Raw genomic sequence first — 19,975 nt, 5'->3', positions numbered from 1 at the left:
TTCACATGGTCAGTATTTTGCATCACTATTTGTAAACCAAAACCAGGAGTGGGTCCAAAAAACAGAAGAGGCGCAAATATTTCTATTATATCTTCTCCTGGTTTAGGTATACAAATACTGACCGTGTAAAACAGGCCTTAGCCTAAATTGGGTCGCTCTGAGTAATACTGAAGCATCTCAGACAGCTTCTACTAGTGGTATAAATGGAGCACATGCAGAAATAGACAGATATCAACAATATGTGCTATTTTACCACACAAAATGCAAAAAAAGAAAAAAAGAAAAAAACACAATGCTCCCCTCTTTAGTCAAAATCACTGGCCCTTTGTGGTCACCTATCTCACCAGGCACCACAGATAAAGCAGTGACTAGCGAGGGACCACCAGAGCATCTACGTTGGATCGGCCGGGAATTAAAGAGACGAGTACATTTATTTTTTAGTTTTAGTACATTTGCTGCGTAATTTTTCCCCACCCATGGACAATTGTTCATGTACCTTAAATCAAAAAAAGGTTTCTGTCTCTCATTGTAGCAAAGAGTGAAAAATTAACAAAATATAGGCTGCAGCTCCGTCCCCATTGACTATAATGGGGACAGGGGGCAGAGCTCCTGCGCAGCACAGCGAGAGGCCGCCGGACTAAAAGTACTGCATGTCCGACTTTTTAGTCTGCCAGCCTCTAACCGCGCACTGCCGTGCTGCGCCAGAGCTCCGCCCCTATTATAGTCAATGGGGTCTGAGCGGCAGTCCGGTGAAATAGCGGCAGGACGGACCCGACAGGGTGAACAGCCTGTCAGATCCGTCCTGCCGCTAGTGTGAAAGCACCCATACGTTCAGTTTTCAGAAAAGAGGGGTCTCTCCTACTGGCAGCAGCAAGTTTGAGGAAAAAGGGGATTAGTGCCCTGTAGCCAGAAAACAACAGGAACCTCTGTAGTTTCTCTGAAGTAAAGGCTATGCGCACAGGTGTCAGATCTTCCTATTTCAAATCAAACACATATTATACTACTAAAATAAGGGCGAAATCGGTGGCATACACTTCAGACATGCTGCAGCAGTGAGGCAGATTCACATTAGGATTAGCCCCATTTTTACTCAAAGCTAATCTTCAGCATTCCCATCCAAAATTAGTAGCATGATAATCATTTTCTCAGTAGAAACTTTTTTTTTTTTTTTTTTCACAGAGCGAAACTGTTTTCAGACTTGACATTTTGGTGCAAAATGCATACTAACTTTGATTTGTGTGAACATAGGCTAAAGCAGTCAAAGTTAAGGGGATTTTACAATTATTTTCTTTAAACAATAAAACATATCAGAATATCAGAATTTTATGCTTACCATCCTGAACTCCCTATGTTTTTGATTCTCCCTACCATTGTAGCCACAACATAATATTTTGGCCTGTGGCCGCTGCAGCCAATGACTGGGCCCTGTAGTATACAAGACCACTGAGGTCAGTGATTGGCTGCAGTATATGGTCACATCACTGCTGCAGACAGGAAAACAAAGGCTTGAGGGGAGGACTGAATGGCACGGGGGGGGGGGGGGGGGGGGGTTGTCAAATATGTTTTATTATTATTATTCTGATAGGTTGCCCTCAATTAAAATAAATGAATAGGAAAATCCCTTTCTTTCTTGAAACACTACATGCTTGACCCAGATGCTTGACCCTAACATGCAGAAATCAATGAACTCGTAACCACTAACCACTAGCTAAAATTTGGGCACTGGATCAGAATGCTGCTGCATAGGGGAACATTCTAATGTATGTAGAGCAAACTCCCCAAATTGTTTGCAGGCCATAAATGAACAGGAAATCACCACAAGAGAAAAAATATTCTACGCTATAGAGTGATATGTAGCTTCACAAATCTTAGGCACTGACGGAGGCAGGACACCAAAGCCCCAGCTCAGCAGTTTTATCCCTACATTCTTCATCTATGAATAAGAAAAGTCCAGAATCCAGCAACTGAGAAATGTAAACTCAGCGAGTGTTATTGATCAGCCTCCCCATGAACCGTTGATAAAGTGTCACTGCTAAAATGAGGAGACAGCCATATCTGGGAAAGAAAGATTGCCAATAATCCGAAACTACAATACAAGCAGAAAAGGTGCTCTTCCATTTAGCAGATGGAATCACTGCATTATTTCAGATGGCTATCTTTTAGCTCAGAATGTTCAGATGAAACCTGAAACTATCAGGATAATGTTTTTTTTCCGCCAAAAGACTACGACACGGAGCTGTAAAATCAATATAAAGCAAAGAGCAGACCATGGTGTGCATCGAAACCAACATGACTATCAGGTCCCGCAGTTCAAACCCTTGTTTGTTGTTTAACCTGCTAACAAAGTGTGCAGTGTAACAATATTATTGTCAACCTCAAAGGCTGGATTTTTTGGGGGACACAATGTACTTCTTGGAAAAAAAAAATCATGCTAAAAAGTTGCTGCTTATTGCACGGTGTCAAAGATGCCCACCACTGCCTAGGCCGAGAGGGGTGTACAGCCAATGAAAGAATAAGCAGTCCCCACCACCTCAGGGGCCGGATCCAACTGCTATATATCATGTCTGCAGTCTTCCCATGCCACCACGCTAGACCGCCGACTGTGGGGGCAGGACCACAACACAGGTCCTGGCCACAGTCATTTACTGCTTTATTAACCTAGGAAGGTACAGGATTTGGTACACTGAAGAAGCTGCAGGTAATGCATGGCATAAGACAAGGGACTGCACTCGGGTGGCAGGAGTAGACAAGGGTCAGGCAGATGGGGAACAGGTGTGGGAGACAGCACAGATACAGACTAGCATCACCGTGCAGAAGGACGAGTAGAAAGAGCAGTGAACTTGACAGCAATTAAGTCCCATGACTACACTATGTACAGGAGAATCACCTAAAAGAACCACCTGTCTGACATTTTGTTTTTCCCTGGTGACAAAACTAAGGTGGGTCTCATAGTCCAACAATACGGTATATTTTCATATACGACTAGACAAGGTTAACTCATTAACCCACTATTAAAACACACTCAATTTCTTTGAAAAAGAAAAAACTTTCAGAAGGTGCACCATGACAAATATCAGGAGAGAAGCCAGCTGACCAACACAAGAAAGCGTATGGGGCAAAAAATAAAAAGAATGGTTTAGAAATCAAGGACAAGAATGCAGAATATAACATCTTCATGTGGACCCATACATTTCAATGAGGTCACAAAAGATGTGGGCAGCACACCATCTGTATTTCCATTCCACGGCCCCACAAAACAAAAATAATAGAACATGTCCCATTCTTGTCCGTTTTGCAGCCAAGAATAGGAATTTCTAAAAAAAAAAAAAAAAAAAGGGAGGGACGTGCTGATCTGCAAAATGCTGAACACACACGGCCACTATCCGTGTTTTGGGGGCTGCAAAACAGATACGATCGTGTGAATGCCCCCTTCTTTGATCTATAAAAGATTAAATAAATTCCTCACGTGGACCATAAACAGGGAAAATATACAGATGTAAGACTCACATCTAACATTCCCCGATTACAAGTACATAAAAAACATACAGATGCATGTAGATGTTCGAACGTACCTTAAGCACAACGTCTCCTTCCTGAATATTTCCATCTCTCGCAGCCAGGCTATCTTGAGAGATTTCTTTTACAAAAATGTGGCTGGCTAATCTCAAACCATATTCTGCAAGACAATTACAGATTGGTTGCAAGCACATCATCAGATGACAGCCACATAATAAAAGTCAGTTTGCACACTATGAAGCAAAAGTGGCATGTGCAAAATGAAATACAACAATTTAAAAGCCACCGTAGATGTAAAGATATAGGAAGTTCCATTGGATTTAATGGCAGCAACAAACCTTCATTTTTTCTAGATTTCACCAAGGTCACTTTGGTAGGTTTTGGAGGTTGACTGGAAGCGATGGATCTTCTGTCTGATCGGGGCGACAAACTTCTCTCTCGACTGGCACTTCTGTCCCTCACCCAGCTCTTTTCACTCCTCCTGCTGGCACCAGGAACACTATGGGCATTTCTCTGGTCAGGCACATCTTCCTCATTGCTGTCCTCCTCATTCTCAGATACAGGATCTGGATCAGGACGAGCTACTGGAAGCTGCACTTTTTTCTTCCGCCGTATAGTCTGTTAGAAATAAAAAAGTGACACATTTAGAAGAAAAAAAACAAACCAAACATAATGCATAACCAACAGATCAAACAAAACCATATTCTTATTAATATGCTGCCAAAGGTTAGATAGAACAAAACTTAGTAGAATTTATGATTTACTTTATTGTCAACGATTTTCAAACTAGATCTATATTACTGACATCTCTGCATATTAATCTGTGCAGAGTTCAAAACAATCAGAGCAATAAAATACAAAAAAAAAAAAAATCTAAGTGCTTAGAAATACTACTATACAAAGCTTCTCATAGAATTTAACACAAACTGATTTTATACATAAAGCGGACTTACAATTTTGGCATTTTTACCACTCTTCCTTAACTGCTGAACTGCAAAAGCGTGTTCAACGTTATCCATGGAGACCCCATTGACCATTGCAACCCGGTCATTTTCACTGTAAAAGAGTAATACAATTAATTCTGATGCTCTTTACAAGAAACCTGAAAGCAGCATGCTGAAAAGTGGAGACCCAAATGCTAGTAACAACGACGAGATGGTATAAGTTAGTCCTGAGGAATATTCAATGTCCCACAGGCAAAGGAAATGGGTAATGATGTCCATCCAATATCTCCAAATTAAAAGGTACTTTGGAAACCTGACTCTCCCAGGCTTATTTCAATTCTCAATTATTGTCTATACCAGGTCTCAGACCATTAATGCATATGGGCGAGAGGAAGACCCTTGGCTCCTTACTCTCAATGCTCAATGGCTCTAGATTTGAGAAAGCACTGCCGTGTGCCCGTACACCAGTTTACGATCACATGTGGCTCTACAAATGCATTGATGTTAGAATCCTCCTATGAGGTCCTACTGTGATACCGTAGTACTTAGTACCAGTCCTTAATGCGGTGACGTCACTTTCATCATTCACATGGCCAAGGAGTAGCTTAGTCCTCTTTAAGAGAATGAGGCTGAGCTGCAATGCCAAGCAAAGCGCTACGCTTGTTAAGCCGAAAAGGGGTCTGGGGTGTTCCTCAAACAGCTCAGGATAGGTCATCAATATCAGATCCTTGGGGAACCAACAACCTGGACCCTCGCAGATCTGATATCGATGGCCTATCCCGATGATAGGTCATTAATATCAGAATCTCGGAAAACTCCTTTAACCGTTATTTATCCTTCAGATGTGAGCCAGACACTAAACTCCTCTCCTCTGTTCCCGGTCTTCCCTTGTTAGCGGACAAATCATTTGGATGTTCGTTGGTCCTCCACTTATGGACCCTTCTTAACGGGCCAGCCAGGCTTAGTTGTATGAAGGACACCACTTAGTCACATTACAGGAATTATCTATGTTATGCTTCTGTTATTATATCAAGCCATCCCATGGAGCAGCTTTAGCAGAGTCACCAGCTGCACGGTAGAAAATGTATGCTTCTCAAAAGTAGACATATACTTTTATCTCCTAAGCACTGCCCTGCAATTTAAAAGGTGACCTGTCATCTGTACAGAGGGCAGCATAGTGTAGTGCCCGACCCGCTGATTTAAGTGCTCTGTAACTCCTGGGATGGCAGTCAGTACTGTTAGTGCCAGCCCTGGGAGAGAGAGGAGTCCGATGCTGCTTGCTGTCCCCTCCCTCCCCTGCCTTCAGACAACACAACTGGAGAGAAAAAAAGTTGCAATCCTCATAATCATCATCTGGTGGCAGGGGTAGTATCCTCAAAGTACTGAATGCCATGACAGCAGTGACAGACGGCTGAAATCTGTTGTGCGGTAGTGCCCCTAATATCAATTTATCTCGACCAAGAGATATCTCTGTTATATCATTTCCTCAAATACCGTCATTTATCAACACTGCCTTATTCTAAAGTCATAGTCTACCATTGCACCCTGAGGCAAATCTGTTTTGATATTTGGTTGCTGTAGGTTACGTCCTGCATTGGAGCCTTGTAATGTAGGACACGCAAGCGTCATTTGTGAGAACAAGGGGTGTGGTTAGTGTCACATGATCAGATGATGTCACATCTCACTGCCCTAAGGCAGGAAGTAGGATTCAAGCATGGGGGATAAGAGAGAACTTCTTATGAGGTAAAATTTGGAGGAAAAAATAAATAAAAATCCAAGGTATGGGAACTGGAGTAATTGATGAAAATATATATTAGAGTGAAATGTTTATGGCACAACCACCTTTGTTAAAAGCTGGTCAATCCCTTTATGCATTCTAGTTGGGCTCACAACAGCCTAGGTGTTGTTAACATATCAAAATATCTTAGGCCTCATGCACACGGTATCGCTGTCCACAAAACACAATTCGCAAAACACGGACGTCTTCCGTTTGCAATCCGCATTGTTCTCAGTCCCATTTATAGAAATGACTATTCAAGTCTTTTTTTTTTTATGTGCGAACCCATAGAAATGAAGCAAAAAAGTCAGATCAGGCACTAGAGCAGGGACCGGCAACCTCTCGCACGCCACCTGTTTTGAAACTACAACTCCAAGAATCCTCCTTTCACCTTTATGGAAGTTACAAGAACAACTGAGCAAGTGTGTATACTGGGAGTTGTAGTTTTACAGCAGCTGGAGTGCCAAAGGTTGCTAACCCCTGATTTAGAGCATGTCTGTGTCCTCTAGGATTGCACTGGGCATCAAACTTTCAATGCCCAATTGATACTTTTGCAACCGGATTGATACTATACCGGGACTTTGTATTTTGTGATATTAGGCTCCGCTACTGCACAGCGTATTATTATTTTTTTAATATGGCACGTGCCACATTCTCATATGCCAGCACTTTGGAGAAGGAGGCAGCCCCTCCCTTCCCACTGTGACGCAGCCATCACTGCCACTAAACCAATGAAAGGATTAAGAGGAGTGTAAAGCTACCGCTGGCCACCAATGAAGATAATACTGGGGGGAGGCCACTGCGGCACCAATGAGAATAATTAACCCCTAAATACAAATGTAGGTGGCGAATGCCGGCTGTATCTCGCCAAACCCTGTCAATTATCCCTCAGGTGTTCACAATAGATAGTCCCCCCTAGTATTATCTTCATTGGTGGCGTAGTGGCCTACAGCACCCCCCTTCCTCCTCAGTATATTCATTGGTGGCCGTCCCGGTCAGAGCCCCAGCACTGAAGCCCTGGCTACCATGGTAATCTCCCTGCTGCTGTGTGTACTATGCACAGGACAGCAGAGAGAATGTAAAGTTCTATTCACCCTAAGAGCTCTATTAGGGTGAATAGAAAAAGGGTTCTAGCCCCCTAAGGGGGGGGGGGGGGGGGGGGATAATAGTTATTAAATAAAAAAATAAAAATAATAAAAAATAATAGAAAACGCCACCAAAATATAAAAAGCTCAAAATTACCCCCTTTCCCAATTTTACATATAAAAATATATAAAGAGACAAAACATATGAGGTATCGTTACGCCTGAAAAAGGTCAGAACTATTAAAAAAATATCTCCTACAAAACAAAACAAACATTTTTTTTAAAAAAAAAGCGATTCGACTTTTTTTTTTGTCACCTTGTCCCCCCCAAAAATAGGATAGGACTGTTCTATTATAGGTCGGACGTTACATAAAATGCGGAACGCACACTAGCGTTTTTGCATGGTATCGAGTATCGCAATACTTTTTTATGGTATCGAAAACTAATTAAAATTTTGTTATCACGACAACCCTATTCTCCTCCTGAGATGTCAAGAGGAGACGTCTACCAGTAGGACATGCAAGAGAAAAGAATAAAAAAAATACACAAAGATAAGTAGCACAATGCATATGATTATATACATTGTGCTATTTATCTTTATTTTGTGTATTTTTAAAAGAGGTTGTTCAATTAAATATAATACAACTTGCTTATATACTGTGTATATATGCACAGATGTCCTTATTTCAATGGCGACCCAACAATCAACTTCCACATCTTTGAGTCAGTGGCGAATGGAGCTGGCATAGGTATCCCAGAGAGGCGGCTGTATGCCTGTGTTGGCTGGGGGTGAGAGGGCAGGGCCTTATTATACACTACACTGTTCTACAACAGATGGTAATGATGTGATCCTGTCTATACGTCATCATGGCTGAGCAGCCCGAACCCACCAATATGTATCATATACAAGTGCCAGAGCGTAATGTGTAGTGAGGCCCCGCTCACTCCCCTCCCAGGCAGCTTTACAAGTGATGGAAACCAGTTCTGCCGATATTTTAGGACAGGTTGCTGGAGAACCCCTTTAAGGGCATTGAGAAACGTTCTTCAAAACGTTAGGTGCACCTTACCACACATAGGATAGCGGGATTTGGGGGACTCTTGTTCAGACACATGTTGTGAAAGACCATAAGATAAGACCACAGCAGCTCCTGTGTTACATTAAAAGTCTATTCTGCTTCAAAGGTGCTAATGCAGGGTTCGTACATTTTCAGCGAGTTGTGCTAATGTAGTTAAAATAAACCAAGTGTGAAGTGAATATGCATGAATTACACAATAACACCTTTCCTCTAAAGATTTTTTCTTACAGTTTTACAACACTTTACTTTTAACTGCAAAGGGAACCCTAATTTAACATTTTAGCTGCAGAAGGCTTGGAGGAAGGGTTATTTCCAAAGCAGATGAAATCTCAGCTTCCTTGACAAGGCACATTACACCCGTGTTTTCTGTGTGGAACATTTTTGACCTGCTGTGCAGATTTTGAAATCTGAAACATGAAGGAAAAAGCGGCCCCCGACATTTCATATTTCCCACACACCTTCAGCCAACAACTGGAGCTGGTGCTCATATCACAGAAAAACTATGCAAAAACAAAAAACACAGCAATGAAACCAACATAAACCTACAGGTGAAAGCACCCTAATGCACTTGCAGTAAGCGGGAACATCTGCAGTGACCAAGGTGTCATCTATTCATACTACAGGACTTGCATATGGTTGACTATTCACACACTTTTCTGTAAATCATCACACCAGGAAAAATTTATGACGACAAGAGAGTAATAAATACCTCCCAACCCGCGTGCCTCTTCTCAACTGCTGTGTACAGAATACAGTCACCGGTATCACAGGGCTCAGGCTGGAGGAGACATCTTCTCTAAAGCTATACCAACTACTGGTACTTACTTTGAGATTTTTGTGGTGTGGTGCATCCTCAGCCCAGCCAATGTACACTGCGCCCTGATCTCTTGCCAAGCAAGTCGGAAAAAAGTGACCTGAGCACAAGAAACGTATGTCCGGAGCTCCACGAGACGGGTATATATGAATGAGCAGCCGCACACAGGTCTAACAAATGCACAATGCCAAGTGTCAGCTGGGGGTGTAAAGCACACCGCCACTAGACTATGAAGCACTGGAAGAGGCAGCAGTCCGAAGGACGATGGCAGGAAAACACCACCTACTGTAACGCATACTACTAGCTGACCAGTTAAAGGGACACTACTATCATTTTTTTTTCTCAAATTTTAACAGACTATATACAGCTATTCTGTCATTTTGTTAAAAAATAAAAAAAATGGGTGGATGGTTTTTCTATTACCTGTTCTGGCTCTTAGCTATGAAAAGAATGAGCTGTCATACTGTTATCCAAAGTCTACATCTACTTCTATATCATGCAGATAACCCCTTCCCTCACAGCAGCAGTAAACCAACAGTGGGTTACCCATCTACATAGGAGATTTCAATCTGTGCTGACCGCTACAGAAGGGCAATATTTTATATTTAAACTTCAAAGGCATAGGTACTGCTAAAATGAAAAAGAAAAACCGCCAAATATTCATTAAAAGAAATGTGCCTTATTCCTCAACACTGTCTAACAGTTCAGCTTGCATTTTTCCAGAGAATAAATAAAAGATGAACTCTGTCTTTGTTGCCCACAGCAACCAGTCTTACTGTTGAACAGTTTTGAGAAACGTGGTCCGATGAGTTTAAAACAAAAAATACAAGTTCCAGACATATTTATCCCTTTAAAGAGGACCTTTCATGGGTCCAAACATTGTAAGATAACTATCTGGACATGTAGAGCGGCGCCCAGGGATCCTACTGCACTTACTATTAACCCTGGGCGCCGATCCGTTCGCCCGCTGTGACCCTGTTACCTTCTCCCGCTCTGTATGGTAATTGCCTCTGGTAAACCAGGGAGGAGACTGCCCTGTTTCTCCCTGGGCGTTCCTTCTCCCTGTTCAATCGCAGCGCAGAGCTCACAGCCAGGGAGGTTTTTTTCTCGCCGCTCTACAATGTTCTGACCCATAAAAGGTCCTCTTTAAACAAGAGTGAGGACCCTGTTCCCAAGAGCTTGCAATCTATGCTACAGCACACAGACATTTCACATAGTTGCCATTTTAAACTTTGTGGCACCAATTTGGGGAAAACCCTTTCCTGTTTCAGAGTGACTGTTCACTATGAATAAAGCAAGATCCATAAAGACATGTTGGAATGCAGACTGTGAGACAGACCTTGCAATCCAACATCAGTTGCTGTAGGCCACTATCAGACGGTAGGTATTTGGCCAGTACTTTTCAGCAGGGGTGGATACAGAACACAGAAGAGGTACAAATCTTACTCACAAATACTAATGAAAAACACTGACCAAATACTGGTCAGTGGCCTGAGTCACAAATGCTCTTCTGGCTGAATAGGCACAAATTCCCACAGCCAGACTCCAGAATCTACACAGAAGAGGAGTCATTGTTATAGTCACAAAAGAAAAGGTCAACTCTATATTAAAGGGGTTTACCACCTTTTCAGTTATCCCCTATGGAGATGACAGGGGATAACTAGCTGATTCCTGGGGGGGGGGGGGGGGGGGGGGGGGTCCCGACTGTTGTCTCTAGGATGGAGCAGGTGCACTGCTGTTCCATTCATTTCCTAAGGGAGTGCCAGAGATAGGCGAGTACAGTGCTCAGCAATCTCCAGAGTTCCTATAGAAATGAATGGAGCGGTGAGTGACGCGTTTTTGTAACCAGCTACTCCATCCATTTCAAAGGGGCTCCAGGGGGCAAAAGGCCCCCATTTTAGTGGACAATGGAGACTAGGGTTGGGCAATATACCAGTATTAACAATATACCGCAGTATTAAGAAACGGCGATATGGCTGTTTCTTAATTGCCGCTGTATTTTTTGTGACGTCATGGGGGCAGTAGCACTTGAGTGCTGACTGCCTCTAAAACGTCTGGGGCACAATACAGCCGGCACAGTGGAGAAGGAGAGCAAGTCTATAGTTGTATTAAAAAGGCTAATTAAATTCATTGGTGGGGTGGGGTGGGGTGGTGTGGTGTGGTGCAGTGCACCCCCCCCCCCCCCCATTATTATAAATTATAATCATTGGTGGTGCAGCTGCCCCCCCCCCCCCCCAACCCCCCAATACTAGAATAATTTGTGGTGCAGTGGTAGCTTCTGATCGGAACCCCAGCAGTGACCCTGTTCTTGATGGGGCAACTAACACATTACTGTATGGGGGCATCAAGGACATTATATTGTATGAGGGCAACAAGGAAACACCAGTACATGTTTTGAGTGTTTTTTTATTCTAAATGGGCATGTATCACGATATATATTGTTATCGCGATACATTTCTTAATATCGCTATCGTGGAAATATTTTTGATATCGCCTAACCCTAGTGGAGACCCCAGCGGTAGGACCCCCACTGATTTGATACTTATCCCCTACCCTCTGCACAGGGGATAACTTTCTATAACCAAATATCCCTTTAATATAATCTACGCACAAGGTTAATGTGGTTGCTGCAGTGATGACAGTCAGGTCCATAAATATCCACCATAGTTGTTTTCCTTGGTCTTCCAGGGTCTTTTGGTGTTGCTGAGATCACCGGTACGTTCCTTCTTTTTAAGGATGTTCCAAACAGTTGTTTTGGCCATGCCTAATGTTTTTGCTATCTCTCTGATGTGTTTGTTTTGTTTTTTCAGCCTAATGATGGCTTGCTTCACTGATAGTGACAGCTCTTTGGATCTCATCTTGAGAGTTGACAGCAACAGATTCCAAATGCAAATAGCACACTTGAAATTAACTCTGGAGCTTTTATCTGCTCATTGTAATTGGGATAATGAGGGAATAACACACACCTGGCCATGTAACAGCTGAGAAGTCAATTGTCCCATTACTTTTGATCCCTTAACAAGTGGGAGGCACATATCCAAACTGTTGTAATTCCTGCACCGTTCACCTGATTTGGATGTAAATACCCTCAAATTAAAGATGAGTCTGCAGTTAAAGCACATCTTGTTTGTTTCATTTCAAATTCATTGTGGTGGTGTATAGAGCCAAAAATGTTAGAATTGTGTCGATGTCCCAATATTTATGGACCTGGCTGTATCTGACTGCCCCAGACAACAGCGAGTTTCAGATTTTCATGGGGAAAACAATTTAATAGAGCAGACAGATCATGAGTGGTGAAAGGTCCTCTTTAAGTAGGCTCTCCAGCCTTTAGATATACTTTGTAGATTACCTATCCACCAGACCCTTACCGATCAGCTGTCTTTAGCAGCTACCAATACTGAAGTACCAGAGGATGCAGCCAGAACCAGAAGGCTCTACCCCCTGTGTAGTGGCAGCTCAGCTCCTGCTCACCAGCTGCAGCATGCTGGTACCACCACCACACAGTGGATAGATCCTCCTTCTGTCTACTGTTTAGTTCCCGGGTCCTGGCTCCACAGATCAGACACTGATGACCTGGTCAGAGGATAGGTCACCAATATCTGAAAGCTGGACAACTCCTTTAAAGCAAGGCCAGTACTGGCTAACCAACATAACACATTGCTCCCCTCCACATGACTGTCACAATATCTGCCCAGTGTTTTTAATTTAAAAACAGTTAAATGTTGAAACTATTCTACATCCTGGAGAATCATCGATCATGCGACATTGAAGGCTGTTACGATGATATAACACTTATGATTTAAGCATGGTCATCACAATTACAAGGCCCAATTTCAAACAGACGTGACAAATTCAGCATTTGCAGTCCTCATCTACAGTCGAGAAACCTTTAAATGTACTCATGCAAAAAGATGCACTTTACTATTCAACCACAAGAGCAGTACCATAGAATAACGGAAGGTGAATACATTAACAGATCAATGGCTATTTTATTACGACGCTCAATTATGCAGGGCCAATTCATTAGAGAAGAGATCTCTTTACTCTTGGCAAGGCAGGCCATGTATATACCTGGTCCGCTGCTTGTCAAAATAGAGGGCCGGAAAAAACCAACAGAAAAACCTCAAGTGGCAACACAAAACCAAGACTAGAGATTTCTTTACAGTTGTATATCAAAAGGAATACATGGAGTGAAGCGCATAGGACAGAGCGTGCCAAATGTAATATCTAGAAGGACACTTACTGCAGCAGGCCTTCTGCAGGCCCTCCTTTGAGAACATCGGAGATGACAATTGATGTTTCTCCACTCTGAAAATGAGGGTTATCTCTGCCGCCAGATATTGCGATCCCAAATCCAAATCCTGGAGCCTAGGGGGAAGAATATTTACACAATGTTACCATTCACAACATCCAATTATACATTTAAATCATCCTGCATCCAGTCAAGGGCTGTAGCACCAACCAATACAGCGCTGGTACCGCTCAGGACTGGACTGAACATCTGTCTTCCCTTTAGGTTCTCTACACACTAAATTCTGGCTGCCATTTCTTGGGTCTGTAAAACACCAGAATAACTGCAGGAGTTTTTTTTTTAGCCACCTGTGTCTTTATGGATTTATTTATTTTTTTTACATACTTTTTATTTTATTTTATAAACAGGTGTCCAGATTTGCTGATCTGTCTAAAAAGTCGCACAAATAGAGTTTCGACATTTTTCCCCCCAACTTGCTTACAAAGGGGGTGGGAGTGGGACTTAGATGGGGCAGAGCCTTAGAGGCAATGTGTTGGGACACAATTCTGGCATAAAGTTATTATAGAGTCAGTCAGAGGAAAGTGTCCAGCCATGGCCCAAATGTATCATCCATCCCGAGCCCCTGTGATAAATCTGGTGCAGGTCTGGACAGCCGGTCTAAGCTTACACCACCTACAAGATTAGTAAATCTGAGCCAGTGTATTTGACCACTAGCATATTCTTCAAGGCATTTTTTCCCTGTGATGTGAAACATCTGAAAAAGTCACCTAATGAACAAAAGCACCCGGAGCTTCTGTGCCTTGTGTTTCATATTTCCCACAGGCCTTCAGCTAACGCTGGAGTTTATCACAAAAAAAAACTATGCATGAACGCAGCCGTATTCGACAAACAAAATCACTTACTGCTCTTCTTGTCAAAAACAGGGCTATTATCATTGACTCATTGGTGGTAATAAATATAGAGTAATGTCGCACTCGAATGAGGTGGGAATCCAAACAGAGGTGCTCCCACTAACAGACAACACCCAGTCTGAAAAAGTGGAATAAATATATAAAATGGAAGTGGGGCACACTCTTTTAAGTAGAGGGATCTTTATTAACAATCTATATAATAATTAAACAATGGATTTATAATACAATAATGGATAAAAGAAAGGTAGTGACCAAATAAAAGGATATGGTGGTGCTGAGGAAGGGGTCAATACTCTAAAGCCCCGAAACGCGTCTGGTGTGAATCCCCCTTAAGGACAGCAAGGACATTGCAACTCCGGTAAGGTCTGGACACTGTTACAAGAAGAAGCAACTGTAAAAGCCGACTCACTGCGTCATTGGAGACGCCAAAGACCACGTGGAACATCACCAGGCTGACCCTACAATTCAGTAACAGCCCTTGAGACCGGGACATCACAAGCTGACCGTACCGAGTCGAGGACTCATCGTCAGGTCCAAAGACCTCCGGGTAAGGTTGCACAGATTCCACACAAGCGATCGCTTCTTTTCCAAACACAGCGGGACGCCGCTGTATGCCTCTATAGCTATTACGCTACTATCTGAACTGTTGACAGCTATACTGCTTGGAATTTGAATGAGCACATACAAGTGTATCGATACAATGTTGCAGTCTCACTAACTTTGTATACAAACTATCTGCATCAGGAAAGACCTTTGCTCAGCCATCATTGGTGGTAATATTGATGTTTCCGGAGGCATACATACAAATATCATAGAACATAAATAATACTTCTACATGTTTAAAGTGACTCAGACGTGCTCACTGACCGCGGCAGCGTAGAGGCCACTATGTACACATCATTCCTGTCCTACCCTGATAAACATTAATATCCAAGAACACCTGAATGGTAGTGCTGCAGTACTTATCATATAAGGAAGGAATATCAAGTCCCAACACTTCACTCTGGTAATCCACAATATAATGGGAGCCATAACATACTGCATAAAGGCCCATCTGACGCAAACCTCCCAGGCAAAGATTTGTATCTGCTCACTGGATAAAACATACCATCATACCGCTACACCATTCACCAATGTGATTACGGTGAAAGGTGTGTTAATGTCTAGACAGTAAATTAGGCGTCTGTTTATGTGTTAATGTGTATATTAATATAATTAAAGGCGTTTTACGGCTTTTCTACTGATGACCCATCTTCAGGATAGGTCACTTACCAATATCTGATCGGTGAGGACTCCTGCTGTTTGAGAAGGCAGCGGTAATTCTGTGAGCGCTGAGGCACTCTCTCTGCTGTTCCCATCATGTTCATGTGTCACAAGGCCTAGGACCAGCTCAGCCCCATTCAAGGGAATGGGCTGAGCTGCGATACCAAGTACAGTCGCTATACAATGTACAGAGCTGTGTTTGGTCCGTAAGAAGGCATTGGCGCTCACAGGAAACAGCGGATTGCCGGGGGTCCCGAGTGTCGGACACCCACCGATCAGATACTAATGACTTATACCTGAGGATAGTTCATCGTTTAAAAAAAATATAAAAATCTGAAAAACCCTTTTAAAACATAAAAAGGTCATACACAGGTACTGAAAAGGACAACATGGACAATAATTGTAGTTAGCAATAAGAGATCTCCGAAAAACAGGACAAATCCTGGAATTAAAATGGCGGATGCGGCTAGAAATTGGCATCTCAGAGCTTAGGCTACTTTCACACTAGCGTTCATGGGTCCGTTCGTGAGCTCCGTTTGAAGGAGCTCACGAGCGGACCCAAACGCCTCCGTCCAGCCCTGATGCAGTCTGAATGGAGCGGATCCGCTCAGACTGCATCAGTCTGGCGGCGTTCAGCCTCCGCTCCGCTCGGATAGGCGGACAGCTGAACGCTGCTTGCAGCGTTCAGCTGTCCGCCTGGCCGTGCGGAGGCGAGCGGATCCGTTCAGACTTACAATGTAAGTCAATGGGAACGGATCCGCTTGAAGATGTCACCCTATGGCTCAATCTTCAAGCGGATCCGTCCCCCATTGACTTTACATTGAAAGTCTGAACGGATCCGCTCAGGCTGCTTTCACACTTAGAATTTTTTCTAAGTTATTAATGCAGACGGATCCGTACTGAACGGAGCCTCCGTCTGCATTAATATGATCGGATCCGTTCAGAAAGGATCCGATCAAGCGCAAGTGTGAAAGTAGCCTTACCGATGTTGTGCCGCAGAATTGAGTGGTAAAATCCAGAGTTTACAGTAGCTGCAAAGTGGATGAGATTTTATGTAAAAACATTCTGTGCAAAATCCATGTGCAGATTTCCACAGAAGATTTCACTCCTTGCAGAGCATATATTGAAATCTGTGGCAAATCTGCCTAATCTGTGATAGACAAATTGACTGAGGACGGAAGACAGATTCCACAAGAGGAGTATTAAATGATAGATCATGTACAGGCGTGTACTCACATCATGTTTAACTAGGAAATCAAACAAACACGCATCCTGCTGAATTATTCATCAAGAGAACCAGGGCTGAGCAGAGAACTGTGTGCAGGAGGTCTGATACACAGGGGTGTGCAAAGCACTGCAATGCCCTTCCGTATCAATCCCCATTAACACCTACCATCAAGGGGGAGCACGGTAACCCCCCATACATAAAGTTACCTGCAGTGGACGATGTGGAATCCCATTCCTGTCACTCGCCAACCATGCAAATTTTTTTCTACAATTATTAATTTTAAAGTAATGTCACCCATTCTATCCAGTGACAGATCACCTTTGCAAACACTCGTTCATTTAGGCCTCATGCAGACGACCGTATATTTCATCTGTGCGCCATCTACTTTTTTTTCCGGATAGCACACCGACCGTTACATTTTAATGGGCCATTCTGTAAGTTATAGAACAGGGATCAGCAACCTTCTGCACTCCAGCTGCTGTGAAACTACAAATCCCAGCGTGCACAGTTATTCAGCTCTTCTTGTAACACCCATATAAGTGAAAGGAGGATCCTGGGAGTTGTAGTTTTAGAACAGCAGGAAAGCTGTTAGACTCACCCGTTTAGGACAGGGGAGTCTACCTTACTAAAGATGGCAGCCCGCATGTGTTTGCTGGCGAACACTGCAAACTGACCATCACTGCCTACTGGAGACAAGAATAGTCATTTCCACGGATGAGGGTGAGAGAACTGCGGAATGCACACAGATAGGATCCGTATTCCGCAGATCTAATTATCTGTACTGAACAGCTCCAGAATAGGAACGGTGCCATTCACAATGCATACCGGGAGTCCTGGTATTCCAGACCTGGCTCTCCCTGATCTCTGCTGCTGAGCGACATCTTTCTTTCTAATGCAATCCGTGGCAGGAGGAGGCGGGGGCTCATGAACCCCAGGATCCTCCGGTACACACTGTATACTCCAACCAGTTCTGGAGCTGTTCAATAGTTTAGAACAAAAGTGCATTCTGCTAAGGGGATCTGTCACCAGTTCAAGATGCCCTTACAGCATATAACTGAAGACAGAACACCAGTATGTGGAAGTGGTGTACAGTCTAAGTGATGCCAAGTACGATTATGTAACTCATCTTAACTCACTTGCATTCCCCCACAAACCAGCAGTAGAATGCATTGAGAGGACTTCTCCCCGAGTCCTCTCCATTATGTGCGGGAGCCCAGGAGTCCTCTCAATGATTTATGGGAGCGCAGCGTCGGAATGCAATCGAGTCTGAAGAAAAATTATATAACCGGACTCAGCGTCACTTACACTATACACAGATTAGTCTAGTTTGGGGCCGATTTGGAGCTGACAGATTCCACTTAAAGTCTACGGCCTAAAATAAATTTACGTATCAGTTCTCGAGGCACACAATCGGTAAACCACTCTGCACGCGACCATAAGGAGGCAGAGAGTCTTTATGGGTCGCATGGTGCTTCCCCCAAGGCACTGTAATATTATTCAATGGCATTTACTGAGTCATGCCACAACCAAAGGGACGCAGAGGTACAAGCCCATACAGTTCAGTCGATATCATTATTAATCTGTACCACACATCTCAAATATGTCCCTAGAGGAGCCCCATGACTGCCATTTACATCACCGTACATCAAGGTACGGCCACATGTGTGGTATTTGGTCAGTGTAATGTCCGCCCCAATGCTGTATCATATTGGTAGTATATTGCTAGTCCTTGATTTTGAGCATCCTGCCTTAGTGAATTGCATTTGTAATAGCAGCTCTGGTGTGGGCGGGCTTCTTCCTTTTACCATATTTTACAGTGTAATTTAAGCAATATATTTGATCCTTGCTTTGTCATATTACTTGATGCAGTTATAGCTTGAATTATTGGAGCCTAATCCCACCACGGAGAACTAGACTGGCTCTCCCATATGCCTTTAAAGGGAACCTGTCACCGGGATTTTGTGCATAGAGCTGAGGACATGGGTTGTTGGATGGCCGCTAGCACATCCGCAATACCCAGTCCCCATAGCTCTGTGTGCTTTTATTGTGGAAACAAAAACGATTTGATACATATGCAAATTAGCCTGAGATGAGTCCTGTATGTGAGATGAGTCACGTACAGGACTCATCTCAGGTTAATTTGCATATGTATCAAATCGTTTTTGTTTCCACAATAAAAGCACACAGAGCTATGGGGACTGGGTATTGCGGATGTGCTAGTGGCCATCTAGCAACCCATGTCCTCAGCTCTTTACACAAACTCCCGGAGACAGGTTCCCTTTAAGGTTTTTAATTGTTGTCTGTAATGTATTATGACTTTTATGCTATAAATACTGTGATAGTTCAAGTGTGGGTGATAATAAAAACTGGTGCTACCGTCCACCGCAAACAATCGGGCAGCTGCTTCCTTTTTCTGCATACTGGGGGGTCATTTATCAAAGGCCAGCATTTTACGCCAGTCTTTGAATGCCGGTGGATGCAACCTCCAGCAGTCTGTGCAGCCCTTTGGTGGAGCAGATTTCAATAGTAATTTACACCTCCCCAATGTTAAGGGCTGCGTAAAAACACCTGTGCGACAAAATTCAGTAGCACGGGTGTTTAAAGTCACAAAAAGGGGTTTGTTTTTTTTATTAATTTTTTTACACCAAAACCTGTCGAAGGAGCTTCAGTAATGTAGCCACATTCAGGTGCGTTTTTTTGGGCAAAAAAAAGAAGTCCTGCATGGTCCTCTATTTTTGGCAGAATCTGCACTAGTGGTCCCGAATTGAGCTATAATGCTGGGCAACACTGGCGCACGACTTATTCACTATAAAAAGGGGCCAATGCGATTCCAGGAGTACCAGTATTCTGCAATAGCTGAATTGAAATGGTGATGTGAACCAAGCCTTAGCACTATACACTGAAAGCATAGTTTCCAAATACTCCCATGTCATGCATTTAGTCCTGGCTGTGTGCATGAGCTTCCTAGAGTCATATGGGAAGAGCTCGTCTGATAAACGCTCTACAATGTATTGCACTTGGCAGGCACAGGGCTTTGACATGCTGGAAATACACAGTAGGCTTTGATATTAAGGGTACTTTCACACTAGCCTTATTCTTTTCCAGCATA

General features: G+C 43.2%; 1 protein-coding gene across 8 annotated transcripts in view; it reads right to left on the bottom strand.

Annotated features, from left to right (window-relative positions):
- The window catches only part of TJP1 (tight junction protein 1), a 232,407-nt gene that overhangs the window by 51,680 nt on the left and 160,752 nt on the right, over window positions 1-19,975 (bottom strand). For all 8 annotated transcript variants that reach the window (XM_044279722.1, XM_044279723.1, XM_044279725.1 and 5 more), the window contains 4 exons: window positions 13,456-13,580; window positions 4,470-4,572; window positions 3,855-4,134; window positions 3,573-3,676 (listed from right to left, as the gene is read on the bottom strand). In XM_044279722.1, the coding sequence (XP_044135657.1) occupies window positions 3,573-3,676; window positions 3,855-4,134; window positions 4,470-4,572; window positions 13,456-13,580 (612 nt within the window). The remainder of the gene's footprint in view (window positions 1-3,572; window positions 3,677-3,854; window positions 4,135-4,469; window positions 4,573-13,455; window positions 13,581-19,975) is intronic.

Source organism: Bufo gargarizans, chromosome 2, assembly GCF_014858855.1.
Source record: "Bufo gargarizans isolate SCDJY-AF-19 chromosome 2, ASM1485885v1, whole genome shotgun sequence".
Taxonomy (NCBI): domain Eukaryota; kingdom Metazoa; phylum Chordata; class Amphibia; order Anura; family Bufonidae; genus Bufo; species Bufo gargarizans.
This window is presented reverse-complemented; position numbering and strand designations above follow the sequence as displayed.